The following is a 15,077-nucleotide window of genomic DNA, read 5'->3' on the forward strand; positions in this document are numbered from 1 at the left end:
GATATCTCATATATGACTACAAATTTTTATGCCCTCGGCCGGCAATGACCATGATATTGCGAATCAACTACGATGTTCCGAATCCTCGAGTCGCAAGCTCCGGCCAAACAAACGGCTACGGACACCATCGACGTATTAAGCAGTAGACTGCAAAGTGCTACATTGTTGGAAGATCGTCGCGCAGCAATCCAAGGATTAAGAAGCTTTGCAAAACTCTACCCTGCATCGGTCGCTTCCGGTGGCCTGCGGTCATTGATCAGCAGTCTGCGTAATGACAGCGAGGATGTGGACACCATCAAAGTGGTCCTCGAGACCCTTTTAATGCTCTTCACGCCTGATGAATCTAGTGTTGGTATCTTGTACTCTGATAATTGCACTCGAGTTGCTCATATATTTGCTTAGCCTGAAGCGTCGGATGAAATAGCTCTGTGGCTGGCAGATGAATTCACTCAGGTACGCATTGTGATCTTAGTCCCGAGATGATAGACTAACCTTTCCAAAGCGGCAAGATAATATAACTACCCTGCTCGACCTTTTGGAAGACCGTGAATTTTATCCCCGCCTTTATTCACTCCAATTGATTTCCCACATTTGCAGCGCACGACCCGAACGAACACAGGAATGCATTTTTACAGCGCCGCTAGGTATTTCCAAATTAGTCAGAGTCCTGACAGATGCAAGGGAACCAGTAAGGAACGGTATGTCTTGTAGAATATTTGCGTCCATGTTGGATGTGAAAGCTTGGAGCTGACAAACTGTTTTCTTCATTGACTAGAGGCTCTCGTCTTGTTGATTGCCCTGACCCCCACCTCGGAAGAGCTGCAAAAACTTGTAGCATTCGAGAATGCATTTGAAATACTTTTCTCTCTTATCGAAGCAGAGGGAGCATTGACTCATGGGACCGATGTAGTGGAAGATTGCCTCTCCTTGTTGGCTCACTTGTTGAGGTTCAATGTTTCCAACCAATCATTTTTCCGCGAGACCGGTTGTGTGAAAAGGGTAACACAGCTGTTTCATGAATGTCAACAGGAGCCAAAGGACAATGAGCCGGCACCACAGTGGACTCTGGTCCACCGAGACAAGAATGTCTGGGGCCTATTAGCCATCATTCAGTTGTTCTTGATACGCGGTGGCATGACCACACCCATTAACCAGACTGCATTCTGGCAGAATGGCGTGACAGAACAAGTTCTTAGCATTGCATTCGGTCAAAAGTTTAGTGTCAGTGTAACCTCAAAGGTGAGATATTGATATTACCCTTCTTAATCCGTATTTCTCACTGACAAATAAAGGCCTTATCAACTTGTGCCGATTTGATTCGCGGCAACTCACCGTTGCAGGAGAGATTCGGTGACATCGAAGTCCTATGGGGCTCATACACCCGCGGTGACAAGGCTGCCAATGGTGATGCAAATGAACCCCTGCGTATCAATGTCATTGAAGCATTTTTAAAGCTCAGTCTTGAACCTGCCCCTAACAACCTTCTGGACGCGCGACTCGCTGCCTGCGAATGCATGAAAGCTTTTTTCGCCCATCATCCTGGAATTCGCATGCATGTGCTCAGGCGAGCGATTGAAGGACACACCAGCGGGCAGGATCGGATTCCCAATATTCTATCTGTACTACTTACTGCACCGGAAGCGCGAGGGAATGCTGATCCGTATCAAGTGTGGATGGCCTGTGTTCTGATGTTCCATTTGCTCTTTGATGATGCAGAGGCGAAAGCAACAGCTATGAGTGTCACCGAGGGCGATGCTGAGAGCGGCGAAGAAGTGGTCACTAGTGTACAATCTGTCGTTGGAAACCTGATCACTGGTCTACAGCGTGGCGATGATGAAAGAATCACAGTCGGCTATCTGATGTTGCTCTGTGGTTGGCTTTTTGAAGACCCAGATGTCGTGAATGATCTTCTTGGAGAGGGAAGCTGCATTCAGACCTTGTTGCAGGAAATCAAGCACCAGCGCGCCCCTAGTAAACTGGTTCCGGGTCTCTGCACCGTGCTATTGGGCGTCATATATGAGTTCTCCACCAAAGACTCGCCAATCCCTCGCGTCACGCTCCACAAGTTACTCATCGAGCAGCTTGGCAGGGAACAGTATATTGACAAGATCACAAGACTTCGAGAATGTCCATTGGTCCGCGACTTTGAGGTCCTTCCCCAAACTGCTGGTGGTCAGCTTGAAGGTGGACTGCCGGAGGTGTTTTTTGACCGCTCATTCGTTGAGTTCCTCAAAGATAACTTTAGCCGACTGCTTCGTGCCATTGACCGCGAACCCGGATTTGAGATTTCTGTTGTTGCCAATGGCGTCGAAAAAGGAATTTCACGTGAGCTTGTTGATTCATTGCGTGCGGAAATTGAAGATCGTACCCAGACCCTTCAAACATTGGAATCTGATCTCGCTAGCATCCAACGGATGCTTGATCAAGAACAGCTAGATCACCAAAAGACAAATGAATCCAACGCGGTTGAATTGTCAAAGGTTCAACAAGCCAACCAATATCTACAACAACGCCATACACAGGAGTTATCACAACAGCTATCGAAGCTCGAAAACGAACATACGCATTCCAAGAACGAGTTACTCAAGCAGCATAACGATCAGCTCCGTGCCATTGAACATCAACTCAAGCAGGCTTCAGCGGAATCTGAAAGCAAAAGCAGAAAAGCCAAGGAAATGAGAGAACACCATGAGCGGGAGGTTGCTGGTCTGCAACAAACCATTCGTGCCTTGGAGTCGGAGCTTTCCCGCATCCAGGAACAACATAAAGGAGAAGTTTTCAATCTCAATAAGAAAGTCCAGGAGTTGGAAACTATTATCAGCCAGTCCAATGAAACTCACAGCGTAGAGACCACTGGTCTTCAAAGGAAGATTCAAGATCTCGAAAGCACCAAAAAATCCCACACTGGTCAAGTTGATAACCTCAACAAGAAGATCCAGGGATTGCAGAACACGATCAGCCAGACCAAAGAGGCCCACAGTGGACAGGTCGCCGACCTTGAAAAGAAGATTCAGGAACTAGAAGACACCAAGAAAGCCAATGATAAACAGGTGGCCGAACTCAACAAGGGAATCAAAGACTTCGAAAGCACCAAGGGAACTCACGATGTAGAAGTTGCTGATCTTACCAGAAAGTTGGAAACCCTGGGATCTACATTGGCCGCCGCCAAGCAAAAGCATCAAGTGGAAGTTGGTGACTACAAGAGCAAGGTTGAAATCTTAGAATCCGATCTCTCTACAGCCAAGCAGCAATATGAGACTGAATTCACTGGCCACAATAATACAGTTGGGACTCTTGAGTCGAATCTCGCCTCAGCCAAAAAGGAGCATGAAGCTGAGATCGCAGCTCTAAAGCAATCTGTTTCAGCTCTGGAGTCAGACCTTGCCAAAGCCCAGAAGTCTAGCAATGATGTTGAAACAGCCCAAGAAGGCACCGCATCACAGACCTCTGCACTGGAAGCACGAGCTAAAGAAGCTGAGGATAAGGCCAGAGACGCTGAGTCCCACGCTCGCAGTGTGGCCGAAGCCCTTAAAAGCATACAGGCCCAGCTCAACAAGGCTAAGAATGAAGCCAAAGAAAAAGAGGAGGCTCGCCAGTCAGCCCAGTCTGAACTGGAAGACCTGCTAATTGTCTTTGGGGACCTTGAAGCTAAGCGAACGGAGGACAAGGTATGCTCACTAGCTCAATATATCCCTAATCTGCTCTTGACCCTTGAATGACTAACGATTATTAGAAACGGCTCAAGGAGCTCGGAGAGGAGGTTTCGGAGGCTGAGGAGGACGACGATGAGGATGAGGAAGATGAGTGAAGGACATGTGCCTATGTGTAAATAGCCAGGCTAAACAAAGATTCCAAATTTTCAGTGATTCACGGTGTGATACCACGGAATGCCTCAGCTTGAATAGGTAGCTGCTGTGTATAGTTCCAAGATTTATCTCTTTCTCTTTACTCTTCCCATATATGTTCACGTCCCTTGGCTTTTTACCTGCCTAAGCGAGTAGTAGGGGCCATAGGTTAGCCTGGCGTCCAATACAAAGGATGATTCGGCTTTATCTTCAAATGACATCTTCCATTCTTCGCTCGTGGGTGTTACATGGATAGAATCCTTAATTTACAAATGCCCTCAGGTAACTAATGATTCAAATCTACGGAGTATATCGCACAAGAATAATCAGCGGCATGAGCGGCTTCTCTCCTCAACGACGCAGACATTTGGCTTAAGATAATATACAGGACGCGATATGTAAGAACACTCGGATGTGTTTGTGAATGTTCCTTTTATGTCTTCCAAGGCGTTTGCGAAGAGGGGTGAAAAGCATAATTTGTACAGACGACTTTTCTATCCCCAGGGATATGCATAGTACTACATAGAAAGTTACCATGCGACATGCCCAGGTAGATTGGGTATATGACATACCCTTGGAAGATCAGAAAATCAGAAGGGCTTACAAGAGCTTCCGATCGTTAGGCTCATTTTCATATAGCAAACAAGCCACGGTGCCTATTTAAAACCCGTTCACATGAACCTAGACTTATCTTTCACCCACTTGCCCATGCTCATCGAAGGAGACAGCTCAAGCTTCTTCCATCGAGCGTCACCCATACATCATGGCTGAAACTATGATACCATCTCGTCAGTACTGTTATGAACCTGAGATTTTGTATGAGTATCAATGGGCTAGTGGTATGTACATTTCAGCAATCAAAATTGCTGGTGCCTTGAACTTGCCAACAACATACGAGATCAACGCATTAAGGTATAATAACACGGAGACTCGGAGAATTATTACCATGTGGTCTGGCTTCAGAAAAGATCGAAAGTTGAAATTTCCTGCACTCTGGCAATACGCTCACGAAGATAATCTTGGGTATGCCACAACAGCTCCTGCGCCCCCACAAGTCGGTATACAGAATGTAACTCCCGAGGTCTTCATCTTTGCGTCGGCAAACTGGTGTATAACTCAGCTCATACGTTTGGTCCCGACGCTATTTCCCCGCTGCAATCTCGACACGACTCCCCCGGAGCTTGATGCATACGAATTTTTTCATGCGTTCGCTATTCTTCGCTGGGGGTCTCAGGCCATAAGGGTGCAAACTAGCACACAAGCTGCACTTCCGGTGAGGTGGCACCGCGAACCTAGTACTGGCAGACTTGGTATTCCATCCCCCATATTCCCCATCGAAATTGAAGAGCCAGCAACAGCATCGGGCTCCGCAAACGCATATGTTCCCAGGTATGCACTTCCAGCCGCTTTGGGGGACGACGATATCGGTCCACCTAAACAAGGAGCTATCAGGGATTATACCGGCGCTCGTGAGATATTGTATCAATTTGCTAGCAAACTATGCGAGCAATTACAGCAAGTCCAACTCTCAGTCGAGTCTGATGAACCTGAGAAAGATGAGAACGGTAGTACCCAGTTCGCTGGTATCGATGGGCTGGTCGAACTATATACTCAGACACTTGAACGGAGCTGCATGGGTGGCCTCGCAGCCAATAATCGGGCTTTTGGCCAACTTGCAAGCCACTGTGCTCAGATGGGGAGCCAGAGCGCTAGTGAGACCGGCCGTCGAGAAGAAGTTGGCCCTGTCGGAAACACTGGCCCCGGATTAAAGTGCTCCGGCAAACGTTTCCAGGCCGCTCCAAAGACGCAAATCAGCCGGCGGAATACTGGTGTTTCCAAAAGCACGACTCGATCATCAAGAGGTCACAACACAAGATCGAAGGAACGTGTCCAGGCGATATTCAATTCGGAATTAGCAGGTACATTGAACTCGACAGATCAGTTAGACGTAGTCAATTGGGAATTGGCCGGCACATCGAACTTGGATCAGTTGGATGCAGTCAACTCGAACACCGTAATCGAGTTAGATTCGGTAATCGAAGTTGATTTAACAGAAGACTGAATCCTCAAGACGATTTCGGCTATTTGTAGTGTTCGCGTTACAGGCGATGTCGGCCAAATTAAAAGTTGAGGTTAAGATGTGGAATTTGGCAAATTTTTAGAGAATGCAGTTCCTCATAGTCTGGATTAAAACTCATTTGATTAGTCAAGAAAGTTGCATGTACAAGTACATTTTTTTATAATATACATTGTAGATGATCTGAGTGTTATAACGCAGACTGTGTACGGAGTACGAAGTATAGATCGACAGATTGAGTCACCGGGCGGTCAAGAAACTGCCCGCGACACCGGAGGGGAAACAATACTGGTTTTCCTTTTTTTGTCTTGTTGGCTCTTGACTTAGAGATTATATTCTCTTGATAAACTATTGGCTCTTGGCTTAACCCTGTCCAGGTTGGTAAATCTCCTATAATCCTCCACTTTACCCCAAATGATCGGTGTGCACCTTGTATCCCTAGATTCATTGTGGGGGGGTAAAACAGATAAAGAAAGTACAGTGAGTCAGGGTACTAAGAAGTCACAGAATGAAATGAGCAGTCATTGAACATTGCCATTACCAAGTCCTCGTCTATTTCCTCCTCCGCAATGTCTGAACCCACCAAGATCAGCATCTTGGGCCAGGAGAGCATTGTCGCTGATTTTGGTCTTTGGCGCAATTTTGTCGCAAAGGACCTGATCAGTGGCTTACCCTCAACGACCTACGTTCTCATCACCGATACCAATCTCGGATCTCTTTATACCCCAACTTTTCAAAAGACCTTTGAGGCTGCCGCCGCTTCCATCACCCCAGCCCCGCGGCTCCTCGTCCACAATGCGGCCCCGGGAGAAAGCTCCAAGTCACGGCAGACAAAGGCCGACATCGAAGATTGGATGCTGAGCCAGAACCCACCATGTGGTAGAGACACGGTGATCATTGCTTTGGGTGGTGGAGTAATTGGGGATTTGACTGGATTCGTTGCAGCAACCTACATGCGCGGTGTGCGTTTCGTGCAGGTCCCAACCACGCTCCTTGCCATGGTGGACTCCTCAATCGGAGGAAAGACAGCTATTGACACTCCGCTTGGTAAGAACCTCATTGGTTCCATCTGGCAGCCATCAAGAATCTACATTGATCTTGAGTTCCTCGAGACTCTTCCCGTCCGAGAGTTCATCAATGGCATGGCCGAGGTCATTAAGACTGCTGCCATCTCAAGTGAAGAGGAGTTCACTGCCTTGGAAGATAACGCAGATTTAATCTTGGCAGCTGTGCGCAGCGAGCCAAAGGCTGGCCGAGGTCGCTTCGACAGCATCCGGGATATCCTGAAAGCTAGAATCCTAGCATCAGCACGTCACAAGGCATTTGTGGTCTCTGCAGATGAGCGTGAGGGCGGCCTTCGCAACCTCCTGAACTGGGGCCATTCTATTGGACATGCTATTGAGGCAATCCTTACCCCTCAGATCCTTCACGGTGAATGTGTCGCAATCGGCATGGTGAAGGAGGCAGAGCTTGCGAGACATTTGGGCATCCTTAAGGGTGTTGCCGTCGCTCGTGTGGTGAAGTGCATCTCGGCCTACGGCTTGCCCACTTCCATGAAAGATCCCCGAGTTCGTAAGTTGACTGCTGGTAAGCACTGCTCTGTAGACCAATTGCTGTTCAACATGGCTTTAGACAAGAAAAATGATGGCCCAAAAAAGAAGGTTGTTCTCTTGTCAGCAATTGGCCGCACTCACGAGCCAAAGGCCAGCGTTGTCTCTAATGAGGATATTGGGGTCGTCCTTGCTCCCAGCGTTGAGGTTCACCCCGGAGTGCCCAAGTCGCTCAATGTTACTTGCGCACCTCCCGGATCAAAGAGTATCTCCAACCGCGCCCTTGTGCTTGCTGCGCTTGGTTCTGGAACCTGCCGCATCAAGAATCTCTTGCACTCCGATGACACTGAGGTCATGTTGAATGCCCTCGAGCGACTCGGTGCGGCAACTTTCTCTTGGGAGGAGGAAGGCGAGGTCCTTGTTGTGAACGGCAAAGGTGGAAAGATTATCGCAAGTCCTTCCCCTTTGTACTTGGGTAACGCTGGTACTGCCTCGCGATTCCTCACCACCGTGGCTACACTCGCTACTCCCAGCAGTGTTGACTCGAGTGTCTTGACCGGCAACAACCGTATGAAGCAAAGGCCCATTGGCGATCTTGTTGACGCTCTTACCGTTAACGGTGCCGGTGTCGAGTACATGGAAAGCAAGGGATGTCTGCCTCTCAAGATCGCCGCTTCTGGAGGATTTGCAGGAGGAAAGATCAATCTGGCCGCTAAAGTTTCCTCTCAGTACGTCTCTTCGCTGCTCATGTGTGCTCCGTATGCCAAGGAGCCAGTGACGTTGAAGCTGGTTGGTGGTAAACCCATTTCACAGCCCTATATCGACATGACCACTGCGATGATGAGATCATTCGGCATCGACGTGAAGAAGTCTACTACCGAGGAGCATACCTACCATATTCCCCAAGCTCACTACTTGAACCCTGCCGAATATGTTGTGGAGAGCGATGCAAGCTCTGCAACTTATCCTTTGGCCATCGCGGCCGTCACTGGCACCACCTGCACCGTCCCTAACATTGGTTCCAAGTCCCTTCAGGGCGATGCTCGTTTCGCAGTGGATATTCTAAGACCTATGGGCTGTTCTGTTATACAGACTGATACTTCCACCACTGTTACAGGGCCCACTGATGGCGTTTTGCAACCGCTACCTAATGTGGACATGGAGCCCATGACAGATGCCTTCCTTACTGCCTCCGTTCTCGCGGCTGTTGCCCGGGGCAAGGGTTCAAACCACACAACTCGTATCTACGGTATCGCAAACCAGCGTGTTAAGGAATGCAACCGTATCAAGGCTATGAAAGATGAATTGGCTAAATTTGGGGTAGTGTGCCGTGAGCATGACGATGGTCTTGAGATCGACGGCATCGAGCGCTCTACCCTTCGCCAGCCCTCTGGTGGTGTTTTCTGTTACGATGACCACCGGGTCGCGTTCAGCTTCAGTGTGCTATCTCTCATTGCTCCCCAGTCTACCCTTATTCTGGAGAAAGAATGTGTTGGAAAGACCTGGCCTGGCTGGTGGGACGCCTTGAAGCAAATGTTCAGTGTGAACCTTAATGGCAAAGAACTGAAGGAAGCTGAGCATGTTGCCTCGAGCGATGAAAAGCGGAGCAGCGCCTCTGTCTTCATCATTGGTATGCGTGGCGCCGGAAAAACCACCGCTGGCAACTGGGTTGCCAAGGCCCTTGACCGTCAGTTCATCGATCTTGATACAGAGTTGGAGACTTCTGAGGGTATCACTATCCCCGAGATGATCAAGGCACGCGGCTGGGAGGGATTTAGAGACGCAGAACTCGCTGTTCTTCGGCGCGTCATGAAGGACCACCCCACTGGCTATGTATTCGCATGCGGTGGAGGTGTTGTCGAAATGCCAGAGGCACGGAAGCTGCTTACTGACTACCACAAGAGCAAGGGCAACGTGCTCCTCATCATGCGCGATATCAAGCTAGTGATGGACTTCCTCCAGATTGATAAGACTCGCCCTGCCTACGTGGAGGACATGATGGGCGTGTGGCTGCGACGTAAGCCTTGGTTCCAAGAGTGTAGTAACATCCAGTACTATAGCCAGCACTCCACCTCAACAGATCTGGCCCTTGCCTCGGAGGACTTCACCCGCTTTATGCGGGTAGTCACTGGTCAAGTAGACAGCCTTAGTATCATTAAGAAGAAGAAGCACAGCTTCTTCGTCTCATTGACCCTGCCTGATCTCCAACCATCGGGCGATATTATCACTGAAGCTTGTGTCGGGTCTGATGCTGTCGAACTGCGAGTCGACCTGTTAAAGGACCCTACAGTTGACGGCGACATCCCCTCAATTGACTACGTCAACGAACAAATGTCTCTCCTTCGCCGCCGTACTAGCCTACCGATCATCTTCACCATCCGCACCAAGAGTCAAGGCGGCCGCTTCCCTGATGATGCTCATGATGCGGCATTGCAGCTGTATAGGCTAGCGTTCCGTTCTGGGTGCGAATTCGTGGATCTTGAGATCGCGTTCCCCGATGCGATGCTTCGTGCCGTTACTGAGATGAAGGGTCACTCTAAGATCATCGCCTCGCACCACGATCCCAAGGGCACTCTGTCGTGGGCTAACATGTCCTGGATGCAATCCTACAACCGTGCTCTGGAGTACGGCGATGTGATCAAGCTGGTTGGTGTTGCCAATACCCTAGATGATAACACTGCCCTTCGGAAGTTCAAGACATGGGCAGAAGAAGCCCACGATGTGCCCCTGATTGCGATCAACATGGGCGACAGTGGTCAGCTCAGCCGTATTCTGAACGGTTTCATGACCCCGGTGTCTCACCCCAGCCTTCCTTTCAAGGCTGCACCTGGTCAGCTGTCCGCTGCAGAGATTCGCCGTGGTCTCTCCTTGATGGGTGAGATCAAGGCCAAGAAGTTCGCTATCTTTGGTTCCCCTGTCTCCGGCTCGCGGTCTCCCGCCCTTCACAACACCCTCTTTGGCACAATGGGTCTTCCACACGAGTACTCTCGCCTGGAGACTACCAACATCGAAGATGTCAAGGACTTCATCCGCTCCTCCGACTTCGGTGGTGCCTCGGTGACAATCCCCCTCAAGCTTGATATCATGCCCCTGCTCGACGAAGTCGCCCAGGAAGCTGAAATCATCGGCGCCGTCAACACCGTCGTGCCCGTCCCCAACGGCGACAAGCCCCCTCGTCTGATTGGCTACAATACCGACTGGCAAGGCATGGTTCGATGCATGCGCAACGCAGGCGTCTACGGTTCCAGCGGCAACGAAAGTGCCATGGTCATTGGTGGTGGTGGTACTGCCCGTGCTGCCATCTTCGCCCTCCACAACATGGGCTTCTCTCCGATCTATGTGGTGGGCCGTACCGCCAGCAAGCTCGAGGGCATGGCCTCGACCTTCCCGACCAACTATAACATCCGTGTTGTAGACAACCAGGCTCAGCTTGACACCGTTCCCCAGGTTGCTATCGGCACCATCCCCGCTGACTGTCCTATCGACCCTGCCATGCGCGAGACCCTCTGTCACATGTTCAAGCGCGCTCAGGAGATTGATGGTACTTCCGAGTCTAGCAAGCCCCGTGTTCTCCTTGAGATGGCCTACAAGCCTGCTGTCACCGCCTTGATGCAGCTTGCATCTGATGCGGGTTGGAGTACCATTCCTGGACTGGAGGTCCTTGTTGGACAGGGTGTGCACCAGTTCGTTCACTGGACTGGTATCACTCCTTTGTACCATGAGGCAAGAGTAAGCAAATACCTTGGTTATATTCTCCCTTTCTAGCTCCATCACTAACATTTATTGTCTTTGTGTTTAGAATGCTGTCATGGGTACTGTTGAATGAATGATCCTGAATGCATCATCAATATCTCGGGCTCTTTCCTCGATCTTCCATATTTGACATGTTCCATGTTTTAGCGGTGGTGAGCGGGTTACTAAAAAGCATTCAATAAAATATGTCTTGAGTTGCATCTTGTTTGTTATGTTCATATGACAGTGTTCATACGAAAGTTTTCATCCATATAATTCCATTTTGGTCAATTATATTGTACTATTCCACATCACGTTTGTCCTTGTCTTCTCTCTGATTTATCTCACTGTTCTGTAGGATTCGGGTGTCCTAGATTAATTGTACACCGTTCGAAGTGCCGTTCTGTCTTAGTTATCTCCTACTCAGGTAGCCAGATCAGATATCTGCCTTAAAAACTTTCAACTGTCCACAGATGGATACCTTCTTCCACACTTATCTTCCCTCTTCTTTTTCTTCTTCTTCCTTCTTCCTTCTTCCTTCTTCCTTCTTCGTAGCCTGCTTATCTTCCTCTCTATCTTCTTCGGCCTCTTTTCTCTCTTTCCATACTTCATTCTTTTCTCCTTTACCACTTTGTCTTACCTAGCTATGAAGTCCTCGCCTGCTCCTCCATCGTTTGAAGGATTTCATAACGGCACAATGAGTGGCAGCGACGCTCGAACGACCGATGCGGCCTGCATCAAAGTGAAATCAGGCGCACCAAGTAACTGCGACTGGGATGAAGTCGAGTTCGAGAACCCTACCGACGAGGATCAATCAACCGACCTGCCTGACCAATGCAGATTCGAGGTGTTTTTCATTGAGCCACTTAAAGAGAGAGAAAATTTTGATGTATGGCTTGAGGGTGTCGAGCAATACCTCCGTCCTCTCACGCTCCACCATCTCCTCGATGCAACCATCAAACGACCCTTCCGAGATAGCCCCAATGCAGAAAAATGGAGGCAGCTATCGCAGCAAGTCCGAGCCTGGCTGACGAAGAAAATGGATGCAAAGGTACTTCAGGGAATCATGGCACGTGGTGGACGAGTGACCTTTGCCGATGAATTCATGGCTGAAACACGGAAGTTTATGCTAGATGAGGGACACGATGTGCTGTCCGCTGCGATCTTGAAGCTTATCAAAAAAACCCGCTCTGAGTTTGATAGTCCAGAAGAATTCATTGCCGCTCTGAAATCACGCTACAAATTGACCAGCGACCTCAAGGGACAAGTCCCGCCATACACCGCGGTCATCATCATGTTTCAAGAGCTGCAATCTATACCTAGACTCGGACAACATATCAGGTTCTGGAACAATGAGCTACGTCTAGTCAAGAACCCAGCTGCAAATATCACCTGCGCCGACTTCCTTGCATTTACCTCTGCAATCTCTGAAGTCTTGAATAAGATCAATGATCAGTCTACCTTCTGGGATTTCTCTAAGAGACCCAAAATGTCGCCAGTGTCTATCATTCATAGGACTGGCGCCTCAACTCGCCGGCCTATTCAACGTGTTAGTCAATTTGGCCAAGGAGACAGGCTGAATGATGATGCTGAATAAACGTGGTTGCTACCCTTGAGCTAAGATCAAGTTCGGTTTCATCTTTTAAGATACATTTTCATGAAGATCAGCCAGACCGGGGGAAATGGAAATGACTGCATGATACACACTTGTTTGTTTAAAAAAAAAAAAAAGGCAAGAAATGGGGAACTTACGAGCTGAAACCTATGGAAATTGAAATGCAGCTTTTCTTCGTAAAAAGCCTTCTACTAGCATTATATTCAGATCTATTGTCTGCATTCCTTCCAAAGCTCATCAAAATCTCAGTTGGCCTTTACCTCTGGTCGGGGGGAGATGCTCAGCCACACGTCTGTCCAGTATCCAACACCACCTTTAATCATGAACTTAGCCTCAGGCTTATCCTTGACGTTCTCTGCCTTGTATTGACGAAAGAACTAAAACGACATGTTAGTACCCCAAAATAACAAGCCTCGCATGACAAGAGAACAACTCACTTGTAAAGGACCCTTGAACAACTCCATCATAGCAATATCCCTCCCCAAACAAATACGCGACCCATACCCAAACGAAAAGTTATACTTATTATACAATTTCGCCTTCTCAACATCCAACCACCTCTCAGGCTTGAACTCCTCAGCATCATCCCCATAAAGCTTCGGATCCCGATGCACAAGGTACGGGTTAAAGCTGACCTCCGTACCAGCCGGCGCAAAGCGACCATAAAGATCAATCCCAGGTTCGGAGACATATCGGGGGAAGATATTCGGCGCAGACGGGCACAGACGCATAGTCTCCTTCACACAGCCGACATAGAAAGGCAGATTTTCTAGGACCTCACTGTACTGTGGCATATCGGAGATGAGGCCCCTCCGAGTTGCGTTATCAATTTCCGCCATCATACGCTCGTACGCTTCCGGGTGCGTCATGAGGAAATGTACCATGGCCTGGAAGGCGGTGCCGGTTGTGTCTGAGCCAGCGAGCAGGACGAGCAGGACCTCCGCGCGGATGTACTTTAGATCGAGAGGCTTGCCGTCTTCTGTGAGAGCCTCGAGGAAGGTCTGGAGTAGGTCTGTGCGATCAATTTTCTTGCCGTTTTCGATGTCCTTGATGCGCTGATCGATGAGCCGGTCGCGGAAGCGCATTAGTACGCCAATGCCGGAGTCGTCTGCCGGTTTGGCGACGAGAAAATTTTTCAGGGCAGTGGTCTTTACCCATGAGGTGAAGGGATGGAGGCGGGCTAGAAGGCCGAAGGCTGGGAGGCCGTCGTGGAAGCCTTGGATTAGGCCGCCGATGTCTTCGCCTTTTTCAACGAAGCCAAAGGGCTCACCAAATCCGATTTCACTGATGATGTCGTAGGCCATGTAACTGATCGACTTGTTAGTTTGAGTGCTGTGTCATGTGGCTCGTGTGCTGCTTACACTGCCCACCAGGAGAAGTCGAAGGCTTCGCCGCTCTTCGCGAACTTTTTACTGAGTTTTCTGGTCCATTCGGTGATACGCAGATCAACTAGTGGTTCCATTTTCTTGATGTTGCTGAAGCTGTACTATGTTGGGTGTCAGTTTTGGCAAAACTATCTTCGAATGAACTCATATATCCTCATACCGGTCCGGCAACGTGCTTTCTAAACATGGCATGTGTCTTGTGAGACCTCATATTAAATAGAGATTCGGTCTCGCCGAAGCTTCCAGTGATATAGTGTCCAGTCTTGTCTGCATTGCGGTGGTAGATTTCCGGGAGCTTTTCATAATCGTTGACCAGCAACAACGTTGGGGTGATGCGAACAACAGGGCCTGAGAGAATTGACTTAGAAACATTCCTTTCGGAGATAAAATCAGAACCAACCATATTTCTTAGCAAGTGCATAAACAGTTGGAATCTCGGTGCCCAGCAGATTATGCCATGCAATCCAAAGACGGGTTACAGAGCCCCAGAAAGGACCGGGGAATTTTGCGAGTGGACTGAAAAAGCGATGGTAAATAACTTGCCAGCCAAACTTAAACGTGATATAGGCAATAAGACCCAGGATGACATTGGTCACCGTCACCAGTGACAGGGCATTTTCTGCAAGACCCATGGTGGCTTAGAGATACGCATGGAAGATGAAAATCTCCCTTTTTGACCGAGGCAGGGAATTTGTCCCTCCTGAAATAACCCCCAAATGGCTCGCATTAAACACCATATTGTAGTAAGGGACCAAATGTCATTGGCCAAAGGGCTATGTCAAATTACAGCACCCCACGGCACTTCTACAAGCCTAGACCAATCTAGGTATAAACGGTTGAAGCTATCCTTCAGGGGGCAGTTATGTGCATCTA

The 15,077-nt window shown here is 49.0% G+C and overlaps 5 protein-coding genes across 5 annotated transcripts; 4 read left to right on the top strand and 1 right to left on the bottom strand.

Annotated features, from left to right (window-relative positions):
- Positions 1–72: 72 nt before the first annotated feature.
- On the top strand, positions 73–3,808 carry N7479_008339 (uncharacterized protein; the record flags this gene model as incomplete). The annotated part of the gene is made up of 6 exons (XM_057256033.1): positions 73–348; positions 403–453; positions 503–698; positions 776–1,239; positions 1,293–3,668; positions 3,734–3,808. 6 exons carry the CDS (start codon positions 73–75, stop codon positions 3,806–3,808), a joined length of 3,438 nt encoding a protein of 1,145 aa, XP_057109895.1.
- Positions 3,809–4,608: 800 nt separating this feature from the next.
- Positions 4,609–5,907, top strand: N7479_008340 (uncharacterized protein; the record flags this gene model as incomplete). Its single annotated transcript, XM_057256034.1, has 1 exon — positions 4,609–5,907. The coding sequence occupies one exon, from the start codon at positions 4,609–4,611 to the stop codon at positions 5,905–5,907; it is 1,299 nt and encodes a 432-aa protein (XP_057109896.1).
- A 584-nt stretch (positions 5,908–6,491) lies between these two features.
- Positions 6,492–11,237, top strand: N7479_008341 (pentafunctional protein ARO1; the record flags this gene model as incomplete). Its single annotated transcript, XM_057256035.1, has 1 exon — positions 6,492–11,237. The coding sequence occupies one exon, from the start codon at positions 6,492–6,494 to the stop codon at positions 11,235–11,237; it is 4,746 nt and encodes a 1,581-aa protein (XP_057109897.1).
- A 664-nt stretch (positions 11,238–11,901) lies between these two features.
- On the top strand, positions 11,902–12,801 carry N7479_008342 (uncharacterized protein; the record flags this gene model as incomplete). Its single annotated transcript, XM_057256036.1, has 1 exon — positions 11,902–12,801. The coding sequence occupies one exon, from the start codon at positions 11,902–11,904 to the stop codon at positions 12,799–12,801; it is 900 nt and encodes a 299-aa protein (XP_057109898.1).
- Positions 12,802–13,064: 263 nt separating this feature from the next.
- N7479_008343 (cytochrome P450) lies at positions 13,065–14,836 on the bottom strand (the record flags this gene model as incomplete). Its single annotated transcript, XM_057256037.1, has 5 exons — positions 13,065–13,196; positions 13,257–14,127; positions 14,181–14,305; positions 14,365–14,552; positions 14,605–14,836. The coding sequence occupies 5 exons, from the start codon at positions 14,834–14,836 to the stop codon at positions 13,065–13,067; spliced, it is 1,548 nt and encodes a 515-aa protein (XP_057109899.1).
- Between the last annotated feature and the right edge of the window lie 241 nt (positions 14,837–15,077).

The sequence above is a fragment of the Penicillium vulpinum genome (assembly GCF_028829585.1).
Source record: "Penicillium vulpinum strain IBT 29486 chromosome Unknown utg000003l_segment0_segment0, whole genome shotgun sequence".
Classification (NCBI taxonomy): domain Eukaryota; kingdom Fungi; phylum Ascomycota; class Eurotiomycetes; order Eurotiales; family Aspergillaceae; genus Penicillium; species Penicillium vulpinum.